The sequence below is a fragment of the Tupaia chinensis genome, unplaced genomic scaffold (genome assembly GCF_000334495.1).
Source record: "Tupaia chinensis unplaced genomic scaffold, TupChi_1.0 Scaffold000594_1, whole genome shotgun sequence".
Lineage (NCBI taxonomy): Eukaryota > Metazoa > Chordata > Mammalia > Scandentia > Tupaiidae > Tupaia > Tupaia belangeri.
The window spans coordinates 1889397-1901476 of record NW_006160110.1 but is presented as its reverse complement, the minus strand read 5'-3'; the positions used below and the strand labels follow the sequence as shown (position 1 = coordinate 1901476).

Here is a 12080-nt window from a genome sequence, read left to right as displayed (position 1 = left end):
CCCTCCGGGTCTGGGACCCGAACCGAAGTCGACTACGTGGGAGTCCAGCGACATAGCCATTATGCTAACTGCTGGTTCCCAGTTCTTTAAAAAATATAGCTATCCCTGTCTCTCTCTGTTTCTTCTTCATCTTGCCAACTCCTTCTCATAAAGGGGGAAAAATATGTGAACCATAAATTGACCAGCTCAACACACACTGTCATGTGCAAAGCACTACAGATACCAAGACAAGTGGCACATAGTTAGAAAGTGGTTCTTGACCATGAGATCAATATCCCTTTTTTTAACAGATAACTTTTTATTTCCTCCCCCCCAGCTATATTGAAACAAAATTCTAACCTACTTACACATATTTTAAAAAATGTAACAGTGTCCTAAATGCAACAGAAAGAAAAGGACCAGCTCTATGATACAATGGTAATGCATCACTCAAGAGAAGCCAGATTCCCCATGGCGACTTTGTGCTCAATCTCCAGCCCAGTCAGCCTGAAACACGCTGGGCACATGCTTGAATGCCTCAAATCTGAGGGTTGGAGCACTGGAAGAAAGGGGTCATGGTGTAACCACACACTAGATTTTCTTTCTCTGTCAGGTGTTCTCATCCCCCTTGAATGCTCTAAATTGTGAATAAAGAAAGTTTTTTGATACATACTTTTTTTTTTTTAAGAATTATTTTACTTTATTTTTAAAATTTGACCAAAGAGGTACAGAGTGAGAGGGAAGGAGAAAGTGAGAAAGCAAGCCTCCAGGCCTGGGACTTGAACTGTGGTTAGCTATGTGGGAGTCCAACACCTTCAACTGCCACGTCACCTGCCAGCCAATACATAGTTTTTTAAGAATTGTTTTATTGGGACCGGCAGGTGACATTGTGGTTAAAAGTGCTGGATTCCCTGTGGCTGACTGCTGTTTGAGTCCCAGATCTGGCAGCTTGCTTTCTTGCTTTCCCTTTCTGTCTGTCTCTGTCTGTCCGGTCAATTAAAAAATAATAACAACAAGTGGAAATAAATAAAATAATTATTTTTTAATCTGATGAGAGTGAGAGAGGGAAAGTGAGAAAATAAGCCACCAGGTCTGGGATTCAAACCATGGTCAGCCATGTGGGAGTCCAGCACCTTAACCACCATGCAAGTAGAAGAAAAAGATTAATATGTAAAAGGGGTATTTCAATATATAAATGCTCAGGCATATCATTTAGCTTAGAATGTATAATAAAGTTTAATGTCTACATTTATATGTAGAATCATAAATATGACTGCTGTAATTTCAGACCTTCTGAGATAGGTATTAACACTGACAACTTAAATAGCACAATGGCACTGCAGTTATTGATATGGATTTTCCCAAATGGTGAACCCTTGGTAAAGCTCCAAACAAAACAACCTCAATTAAACTTGGAGTCAGCAAGTACCATAGTGGTTAGGACCATGGACTTGATGTAGGTTCAGCCTACATTTGAATGCCAGACCCAGTGACTTGAAACTCACAACTGGGCATGTGTGTGTGCATACCCTAAATCCTGAGAGGAGAATCACCCTTGAGGGGATGATTTTTAGCTTTCTATCTGTCTTGAGCGAGTGTATGTGCCCTATAACAAAAATCCAAAAATCTCTCTCTCTCTCAAAAAAAAAAAAAAAAAAAAAAAAAGAAACTTAAGATGGAGGCCAGTAGATGGCATGGTGGTTAAGACACGGGACTCGCACATGACTGACTGCTGTTAAGAGTCCCAGACCTGGCAGCTTTAAAGTCACACTGGGTACATGTGCGTGCATTCCCAGAATCCTAAGACGAGAATGGAGGAAAAGGGATTGCAGTGTGGCTGTCCCCTAGAGGGTGATTTCTCACTTTTCATCTTTGTCTCTCTTTCTCTGGTGAGTGCACACACCCTATGGTAAAAACCTAGAAAAAAAGGATACACTTAAGAATTCAGTTCCTGGAAAACAGTATATATTAAGATGGAGTTAAGTTCTAAGTTAATTATGTATTCCTCCTACATGAATTTCTGGGACATTTGAAAGTCTTCTGGGATGCAGAATTATTCTTCACTGTCTCTGGCATTACAGGATGATGTCCCTGGCTTCCACCCACCAAAATGAAATTTCACAATACCCCTTAAGAGTACTACTTACTCCACTGAGTGCTGCTGAGGCAGATGACCTGAAGTTATTAGCACACTCGTAAATACTGAAAGAGGTAGATATTAAAGTGATTTGGGTATAAAAATGAGGGAACATGGAAAGCCCATAGGTAAATTAAGTCTTGATATGACCTACCAGTCGGGAGAGGATAAGCTAAGTTGCAGTAACGATCAACTCCCAAATTAACAATAGCTTTAAACAAAGGTTCATTTTCTGCCTAAGTAACGTGTTCATCAACTGGGGGTACTGCTCACTACTGTCTCAGGAATTAGACTGAATAAAGCTCCACCTCTATGTCCTTAATAGCAGGGAAAGGGAGAGGACAACTTATGTAGTGTCTTCTAAAGGTTATCACTTCTGCTTACATTTAATTGGCCAAAGTCACATGGCCATGCCAGTAGTTCTTAATTGGGGCACCTTTATCCCTGAGGGGACATTTGGTAATATCTGGAGACATTTTTAACAATCATAACTGGAAGGGGGAGATGACAGGCAGAGTATTATTGGGCATTTAGTGGGTAGAATCCAGGGCTGATGCCCAATGTCCTGCAATGTACAGGGAAGCCCCCAAAGCAAAAAATTACCGGGCTCAAAATGTCATTAGTGTCAAGGCTGAGAAAGCCTTTAACACGTCTAATTTCAAGACAGGTGGAGGTTGCAGGTGGAGGATCCAAAGAACTGTAATACTGGTGCCAGCAGGTGGTGTACTGGTTAAGGTGCTGGACTCCCACATAGCCAACCGTGGTTCCAGTTCTGGACCTGGCAACTTGAATATCATACCAGGTGTATGTGTGTGTATGTGCCCAACATCCTGAGGGGAGAATGGAGAAGAAGGGATTGCAGCATGGCCATTCCCCTGGGAAGTGATTTCTCACTTTCTCACTTTGGCTCTTACTGTCTCTAGTGAGCGCAAGTGCTGTATGGCACTGAATAATGAAGAATAAAGATTGAAATAATAAGAGGCAGCAGGTGGGACAGTGTTTAAGATGCTGGACTCCCATGTGGCCAACCACAGTTCAAGTTCTGGACCCGATCCTTGAAAATTGCATATGGTGCATGAACCCAAAATCTCTAGAGAAGAATGGAAGAGCCCCCCGGGGGGTGATTTCTCACTTTCCCCTTATGTCTTTCACCATCAAAAAACTTAAAAAAAAAAAAAAAGATTTAAAGAACAAATTAAATGATAAAGATTTTAAAAAGAAAGGTTAAAGAAGATTTAAAAGGGGCTATATAACAATTTTAGATATTCTGAGTTTTGGAAGAGTTTAGTAAAGAAGTCAGACCTACTTGTCTATTTGAAAGCTGCTAACATACACAGCTGCTAGACAAAGTCATGGTGAGGGGTACTGGGAAGAGGCATCAGCAAAAGGAACAGAGGTTTGTTCCTATGTTTCCTTATTGTGTGTTTTTCCTCTAACGTTGCTATTAATCACTAGCTGCTATTTAATGTTCACTGTGGCCATAATAGCTAATCCATGGACTACAAAGCCAGACAACCAAATTAATTAAAATACTCTCTAAAATTAAATGTGCTGAGTAAATTTATCCTGTGTGTGTGTGTGTGGTGTGTGTGTGTGTGTGTGTGTGTGTGTTACACTTAGGGCATTGTTAAATTTTTAAAAGTATGTGTAAGTAGGTTAGAATTTTGTTTCAGTATAGCTGAGGGGATGATATAAATTGTTACCAAAATGGGATTTGGGGGCCAGCAAAGGAGTGATGATTAAGATGAATGACTCACTGTGGTCTGAATCCCAGACCCAGTGACTTGAAAATCATGCCGGGCATGTGTGCATGCATGCCTAAAATCCCAGAAGGAGAATAGGGAAGGGAATGCAACATGGCCATCTTCCCTGGGGAGTGATTTCTCATTTTCCTTCCCTCTGTCTCTAGCTAGCTAATGTGTCCTGTGGTAAGAACCTTAAAAAAAAAAAAAGATGAGGGTCATCAGGTAGTGTGGAAGTTAAAGTGGCTGGATCCCACATGGCAATTCCCAGTTCCAGTAGTCTCAGACCTGGCAGCTTGAAAATCATGCCAGGATGGGGCCAGCAGGTGGCATAGCGGGTAAGGTGCTGGACTCTATATGGTCTACCATGGTTCGAGTCCTGGACCTAGTGGCTTGCTTCCTTATTCTCTCTCTCTCTGTCTTTCACTGGTGAGCACAAGTGCCCTATAGCAAATTAAAAAAAAAAAAGTAAAAGTAAATAATTATTTAAAAAGAAAAAAAGGAAGAAAATCTTGCTGGGCTTGTGTGCATGTGTATGTAAAAATCTTGAGAGAATAATGGAGAAGGGATTGTGGCAAGGCCATCCACCCTGGGGAGTGAGTTCTCTTTTTCTCCCTGTCTGTCTCTTTGGCCAGTGCCATACATGTGCCCAAACATAGCAAAAGAAGATTATTTGCCAAGTGCTAAGTTTTCTAAAATTGGATAACTAAGTGGAATTGATGCTTTAACAAATTAATTTCAGAACAGATTTTGGTAGAAGAATAATTTTATTAATTTTGGGGTAGAAGGGACATTAAAGATTCAAGCAAATAGCAAAAGAAAGTAAAAACAAAACAATAGCCCAACATATAGAGTGCATGTTCTAAATTTTGTTTAATTTTCAGTATGCTTAGGTTGATGGCTTTTTCCTATTATATTTGGGTTCTTGAGGTCTCTTCTGACATCAAGATATGTTGAATGCATTCTTCATTAATATTAATTTCTTTCTATTTTAATTTCTTTTTACTCTGTTGCTTTTACATGTAAAATCTTGAGAAATTCAGTGGTCTAAGGCCAGCTCTATGGAGCAGTGGTAATGGACTGCTCAAGAAAAGCCCGATCTCTGGGGCTGGCCGGTGGCATGGTGGTTAAGGGCGCTAGACCCTGGGGCTGGCAGGTGGCATGGTGTTAAGGGCACTTGACTCCCATACAGCTGACCACAGTTCGAGTCCTGAACCTGGTGGCTTGCTTTCTCACTTTCCCTCCCTCTCTCTCTCTCTCGCTGTCTCTCTGTGTCTCTCTGGTCAGATTAAAATAAATGATGAGTAAAAATATTCAGTAAATAATTTTTTAAAAAAAGAAAAGCCTGATCACATGGTGATCGTACCTCAAATCCTTAGACTGTCAGCCTGAAACATACTGGGCACTGTGAGTGAGTGCCTAAGATCCTATGGGCTGGAGGATGGAGGAAGGGAATCATGGCCTGATCAGACTCTATGGAGAGAGCCACATCCCTCATCATAAGGGAAATGCAGATCAAAACAACACTGAGATACCACCTAACCCCGGTCAGAATGTCTAAGATTAAAAAAACAAAAAATGATAACTGTTGGCGGGGGTGTGGTGAAAGCGGTACTTTTTTACACTGCTGATGGGAATGTAAATTGGTCCAGCCATTATGGAGAACAATTTGGAGATTCTTCAAAAATCTACAAATAGAACTACCATATGACCCAGCAATCCTACTCCTCGGTATCTACCCAGGACAGAAGAATTCTTCATTGGAAAAATGCTTGCACATCGATATTTATTGCAGCACTATTCACGATTGCTAAGACATGGAACCAACCCAAATGCCCCCGTACGGATGAATGGAAAACTGTGGCACATATACTCTGTGGAATACTATTCAGCCATAAGAAAAAACAGCAAAACCCTGGCTTTTGACAAAAAGTGGAAGAATATGGAAGATTTACTGCTTAGTGAAGCAAGCCAGGTTATGAAGGAGAGACACTGTATGTCCCCACTTAGTATATACCGAGTGACTGCACTCTATAACTGAAACTGACTGACCTAAGGTTGTACAAACACAAGAGATGGGGGTTAGTGCCAGAAGTGGAGTATGTGGAGAAGAAGGACCTAAGGAAGGACATTTGGAAGAGGGATACGGAGAGAGAGCATTGACGGGATGGGGAGGTGTGGTGTTATTGGTGGAAGATACTCTGATCAACTGGACTGGGGAGAAATGTTCACACACATACTGAATTGTTCACTTTGTAAGCTAAATAATATGATTGAATTTATATAAAAAATTAAAATAAAAAAATTTAAAAAAAGAGCTTTTGTCTCACACTCCATTATGAATAAAGGAAAAAAAGAGAAATTTAGTGGTCTGTTCGCTTTTTTAAATAACAGCTTTATTGATATATAATTCACTCTTTTAGAGTATATAGTTCATTGGTTTTTACTTTAGTCACAAAGTTGAGAAATTGTCACTATCAATTTTATATTTCGTTATTCCCCAGAAGAAACCCCATTTTTATTAACAGTCATTCTGTTTTCCCCTTGACAATCTCTGATCTACTTTCTATCTTCATAGATTCTTCTGTTTTGGATATTTCATATAAATAGGATTATATAAGTGACATTTTGTAAGTGACATTTTTCATGTGACATGTTTTCAAGGCCTATCCATCTTGAAGCATATATTATACTTCATTCTTTTTTTATGACTGGATATATACCATTGTATGGTATGCCTATTTTATATATACATTTGTCAGTTGATGGACATTTGGGTTGTATCTACTTTTTGTCCATTATGAACAGTTCCTCTGTGAACACTCATATACAAGTTTTTGTGTGGGCTTAAGTTTTCATTAGTCTTGGGTAGAATTGCCAAGAGTACTAGTAGTAACTGGTCAACAAGACTTGATTGAGAATGCATCTGTAATGGGACCAGCAGTTAGTGTAATGGCTATGTTGCTGGACTCCCACGTAGTCGACTGTTGTTCGAGTCCTGGACCTGGTGGCTTAAACTCACGCTGGGCGTGTGTGCGTGCATGCCCAAGATCCCGAAAGGAGAATGGAGGAGAAGGGATTGCTGCGTTACCATCCCCCCTGGGAGGTGATTTCTCACTTTCTGTCTCTCTGTCAATCTCTGCGAGCGCACGCACCCTACAGCAAAAAAAAAAAAAATACCTCTCCCCCCAAAAAATGCATCTGTAATCATGAGAAGGCCTAACTTTAGTATTTTTCTTTCTTTCTTTCTTTTCTTTTTTTCTTTCTTTTTTTTTGAGAGGTTTTGCTATAGGGTGCGTGCGCTTGCCAAAAAGAGAGAGACAGAAAGCAGGAAATCATCCCCTAGGAGGGATGGCCATGCAGCAATCCCTTCTCCTCCATTCTCCTCTCAAGATCTTGGGCATGCACACACATGTGCCCAGCGTGAGTTTAAGCCCTGGGTCTGGGACTCGAACCACGGTTGACTACATGGGAGTCCAGAGATCTAGCCATCTTGCCAGCTGCTAGTCCCAAACTAACTTTAGTATTTTTGAAATGTCAAGACCAGCAAATTTTATTTAAGTAATTGTAAACTCTAAATATCAAACTTTAATTATTTGTATTGACTTAACTAGTGTAATTTTGTCTTTTCTCAAGCAATTGGTTCTGCTTTGTGAAATGTATTCTCATGTCTGTGTCTTTCTCTTTTATTTTTTTAGGTTATCCTGAATACCACATGTCTAACAATTTTTCTTGAACGTTAGCCATTGATTTTAACTGTATCCAGAAAGTCAAAATTGCTCCGGAAATTGGAAACATTCGATTTAAAAGAAAAATCTTGAACAAATGGACAATATGTCTATTACAAATACACCAACAAGCAATGATGCCTGTCTGAGCATTGTACATAGTTTGATGTGCCATAGACAAGGTGGAGAGAGTGAAACATTTGCAAAAAGAGCAATTGAAAGTTTGGTAAAGAAGTTGAAGGAGAAAAAAGATGAGTTGGATTCTTTAATAACAGCCATAACTACAAATGGAGCTCATCCTAGTAAATGCGTTACTATACAGAGAACATTGGATGGAAGACTTCAGGTTAGTCTTACACTAGAATTTTGTTCTGCCTTCTGTAATGGCAGATTAGAAAAAATTCTTAAGTTTCTCCTGAACTACTTTTTTTGCCCCCTCTTTTAGAGGTTTTTGCCATAGGGCATTTGCACTAGCCAAAGAAGGAGACAGAGACAGTGAGAGGGAATGTGAGAACTTACTCCCCAGGGGCGATGACCATGTCACAATCTCTTTTCCATTTTTCTCTTGGGATCTTGTGCATCCATGCATATCTGCTGTGAGTTTTTTTTTTTTTTTTTTTTAAGAGAGATTTTTGCTATAGGGTATGTGCACTCACCAGGGAGACAGAGACCGAGAAATTGTGGCCATGCTGCAATCCTTTCTCCTCTTGGGATTTTGGGCACGCACGCCCAGTGTGAGTTTTAAGCTGCCAGCTCTAAGACTTAAGCCATAGTCCATTGCATGGGAGTCCAGCAACATAATCACTATGCCTTCTGCTGGACCCTCTTCTGAGCTATTATAGAATAATTCAGTGCTTGCTCCATTTCTTCAGCTACTATGCATCCTATACCAGTATGCATATAGGAATGTATAGAAGAATGTATAAAAGACATATCTTTTTAATTTTTTTTTTTTTTTTTTTTTTGCCATAGGGCGAGTGTGCTTGTCAGAGACAATGAGAGAGAAAGTGAGAAATCTGTTTCCCACTCCCTCCCCAGGGGGAATGGCCATGGAAATTTTGATACTGACTTTGCAGAATTATGAGGATTAAATTACAACAAAGACAGTGTTTTCTACATATGTCTGACACATAACTGATGCTCAGTAAATGTCATTTCTTTTTCCTAGGTGGCTGGTAGGAAAGGATTTCCTCATGTGATCTATGCCCGCCTCTGGAGGTGGCCTGATCTTCACAAAAATGAACTAAAACATGTTAAATACTGTCAGTATGCATTTGATTTAAAATGTGATAGTGTCTGTGTGAATCCATATCATTATGAACGAGTTGTATCACCTGGAATTGGTAAATAGACTTTGCTTTTATTCTTAGAAGCATAAAGAGAAAAGATCACAATAGTGTTTCAATTTTTTTAAACTATAAATTATAAATTTGGAGATAGTCTTTGACTTTAAATAAGGTTAAGAAATCAGACTTTTAAATGAAATACTAAGTATTTAAATTTGAAATTGAAAGCAAACTTATATTTCAACTACTGAAACCAAGTATATATAACTGATATTTTGCCTATTTAGAGCACTGTTTTTGAAAAATAAAATGGCAAGTATTATAGAGGTGAATGCTTAGTTTACAAATTTAGGTAGCATTTATACTATTTTTGAATTGAAATGTTTATGAAGTTTTGTAATCCCTGGCTAAAATTTACATTCTGTAATTTTAAATATAATTGAATATATTTTCATGGTAATGATAAATGTTTCTTTTTTTCTCTTTAAAAAAATTAAGATCTCTCAGGATTAACACTGCAGAGTACTGGTAGGTAATGTTTCTTGTAACTATTTCTTTTAAGAAAAAAATTTTTTCTTTATTTTTGTTGACCTTGAATTAGTTTGTGTGGGTGCCAGGTAACTTTAATGAGAGAAAACTTAATGCTTTAGAAATGTATATATATTTTTGGCTTATATGAGCATTGAAAATGGTATTTAAATCAGCTCCTGGCTCTTTGGCTATAAACTGCCATTATAAACTAAAATACTCTAAAAAAAAATGCACCAGAAACATAAATACTTAAGAGGGGTAGTTTCCAAATTGATTAAAAATTGGTTGTTTTGGCAGAAAATTTCACAGAGCCAGTTTAAATGGTTGTAAGTACCCATACTATTTGGTAATTTGCAACATGTATACTTATTCTTTTAAAATATCAATATTCTAGTTTTTCATCATTTCAGCTTAGCTTATTTTATGAACGATAATGTTGAAAGTGACTTAAAATTATGTGTATTAGTAATTTTTTCAGTCTTCTTACATGTTGAGGAAAAAATAAGGCTACTTTATATGCTGATTATAGCTGATCTAATCCTATTTTTAAAAAGGAAGTGTTTTGAGTGAGGAAATACAATTGTAGGTGTGTGTTTTTGTTTTCAGTGTAATATTTGAGAATAGAAATCTATAAATCTTGAATTCTCTTACTTAGAACTTGTTAAGGAACTAAGATTTTTGTAAGAGCTAATTTGTGGGAAAACTCAGATAAAGAAACACTATTATCTTACCAAGATATGTTCTTGTTCTAGAGGGAAATTAATAGCATGACATCTTTTTTTTGGTTGCAGAATCTTAGAGGTGGGTCAGATATATCATGTAACTTTAAACAAAATTTAGGAAAATCATACAAGTCTACTTGTTCTTATTCTCTACTTTTTTCTTCCATGTCACTAATAATAGAGAGAGACTCCAGTGCCTTGTGCTACCTTTTAATGATCAGTAGGTCTCTGAGAAGTGTGGGTGGGTGATGTGAGCAGTTGTGGTTGTCTGGCAGCTGTAAGATAACGGTTATAAAGCCTTGTCTCTTTGATAATGTCACTTTCTTTGAAAGATCTTTTTCTACATCCATATTTTTGTAGAATTAAAGCATTTTGTGTAGTATTAGTCGTTGGGATACTGCAGTGAGTGATAACTGTCAGAATTTCCTTGTGGGGTAGTTTACAGAAGGGATGGTAGTTTCTCTTTAGTGACTGTAGGGCTGTATTTAGCCTGTGGATCCCTCTAGTGGTGGTTATGAAAGGCAGTCTTCCGTGGCTTATTTTATCAGAAAACAACAGGTCTTTATCACAGCTCTGTCTCCGTTTGGGCAAAGAAATAATTCATGGCCAGATGACTGAAAGTTTTTGTTTGTTTGTTCTTGAGAAGTTTTTGCTATAGGGCGCGTGCACTCGCCAGAAAGACAGAAAGAGACAGAGAGGTGGAAGGCGAGAAATCCCTCTTCAGGGGGGATGGCCACACTACAATCACTTTTCCATTCTCCTTTTGGCATCTTGGGCACGCACACACACGCGCCTGGCGTGAGTTGAAGCCACCGGATCCGGGACTCAAACCACAGTCAACTACATGGGAGTCTAGCGACATAGCCATTATGCCAACTGCTGGTCCCAACCGAAAGTTAAGAAAATAGAACAATCCCTTCATTTTTGGTTAGGATCTTGTGGTAATCATTTCCAGTCTATTTCATTTCTTTAATAAAACGTTCCATGACCACATTGATCTGTGTATTCTGTTTTAGCAAAAGACCATACATTGTATGGTACTCTGTTAGGTTCCAGGGACACTAAGATAAATAAGGTACGTTTCTGCACTATAGATAACTCATAGTCTAGTGGAGGAAAGAAAAAGTTAGGGAAAATAAGAGAGTGACAGTATTTATCTGACACATGCTGCGGCCTGCCTGCTGGTGGTGATAAAGAACACAGACCTAGGGTAGGCCCAGTGACTTCAGCTTTTTTTGTCACCTGTAGAGCGTACATTCTTTACCTCTCATAGAATATTTTAAGATGTCATGTATATATGTGACTACACTAAAAGTATATTTAAATAATAACAGTTAACACTTCCTGAGTACTCATTGTGTGTCATGTACTGAGCTAAATGATTTACGTATATTTTGTTGTCATTCTCACAATACTCCTACATGCCTAGAGAAGTCGGTAAGCATGACCAAGATTAGAGAGCTAGGAGCAGGGGTAAAGTATATTCACTATTAGCTGTCTAAACAATAGAAAATTATTATAAAAGGCTATATGCTCCATGAGAGCAGGGATATTTGTTTTATTTATTAATATATCCCAAGTACTAGAACTAGATATATCCCAAGTATTGATATATCTAAGTACTAGTATCTGGAATATAGATGCTCAATAAATAATTGTTAGTTAGTGAATTTGTTGAATGCTACCCCATAAAGAGAAATACTTAACAGTTTGGTGTCTATTTTTCTGGACTTTAAAAAATATATACTATATGTTTTTTTAATTTTATTTTTTTGAATAGGCAACACATGGTCCATAAAACAAAATACTATAAAAAGGTATACAGTGAAAAGAAGTGCTCCCACCCCTGCCCCCATTCCCCCCTACCTCAGGTAATCACTTTTATTAGTTTCTGGTGTTTCCTTCCAGGGTTTCTTTTGAAAAAAAAAAAAAAAAAAAAAAAAAAAAAAAAACAA

At 38.1% G+C, this 12080-nt stretch overlaps 1 protein-coding gene across 1 annotated transcript in view; it reads left to right on the top strand.

Moving 5' to 3' along the window:
* Positions 1-12080, top strand: part of SMAD4 (SMAD family member 4) — a 52978-nt gene that overhangs the window by 1446 nt on the left and 39452 nt on the right. The window contains 3 exon segments of the mRNA XM_006158395.3: positions 7557-7932; positions 8755-8929; positions 9371-9400. Coding sequence (XP_006158457.1) covers positions 7684-7932; positions 8755-8929; positions 9371-9400 — 454 coding nt within the window. The 5' untranslated portion in view covers positions 7557-7683.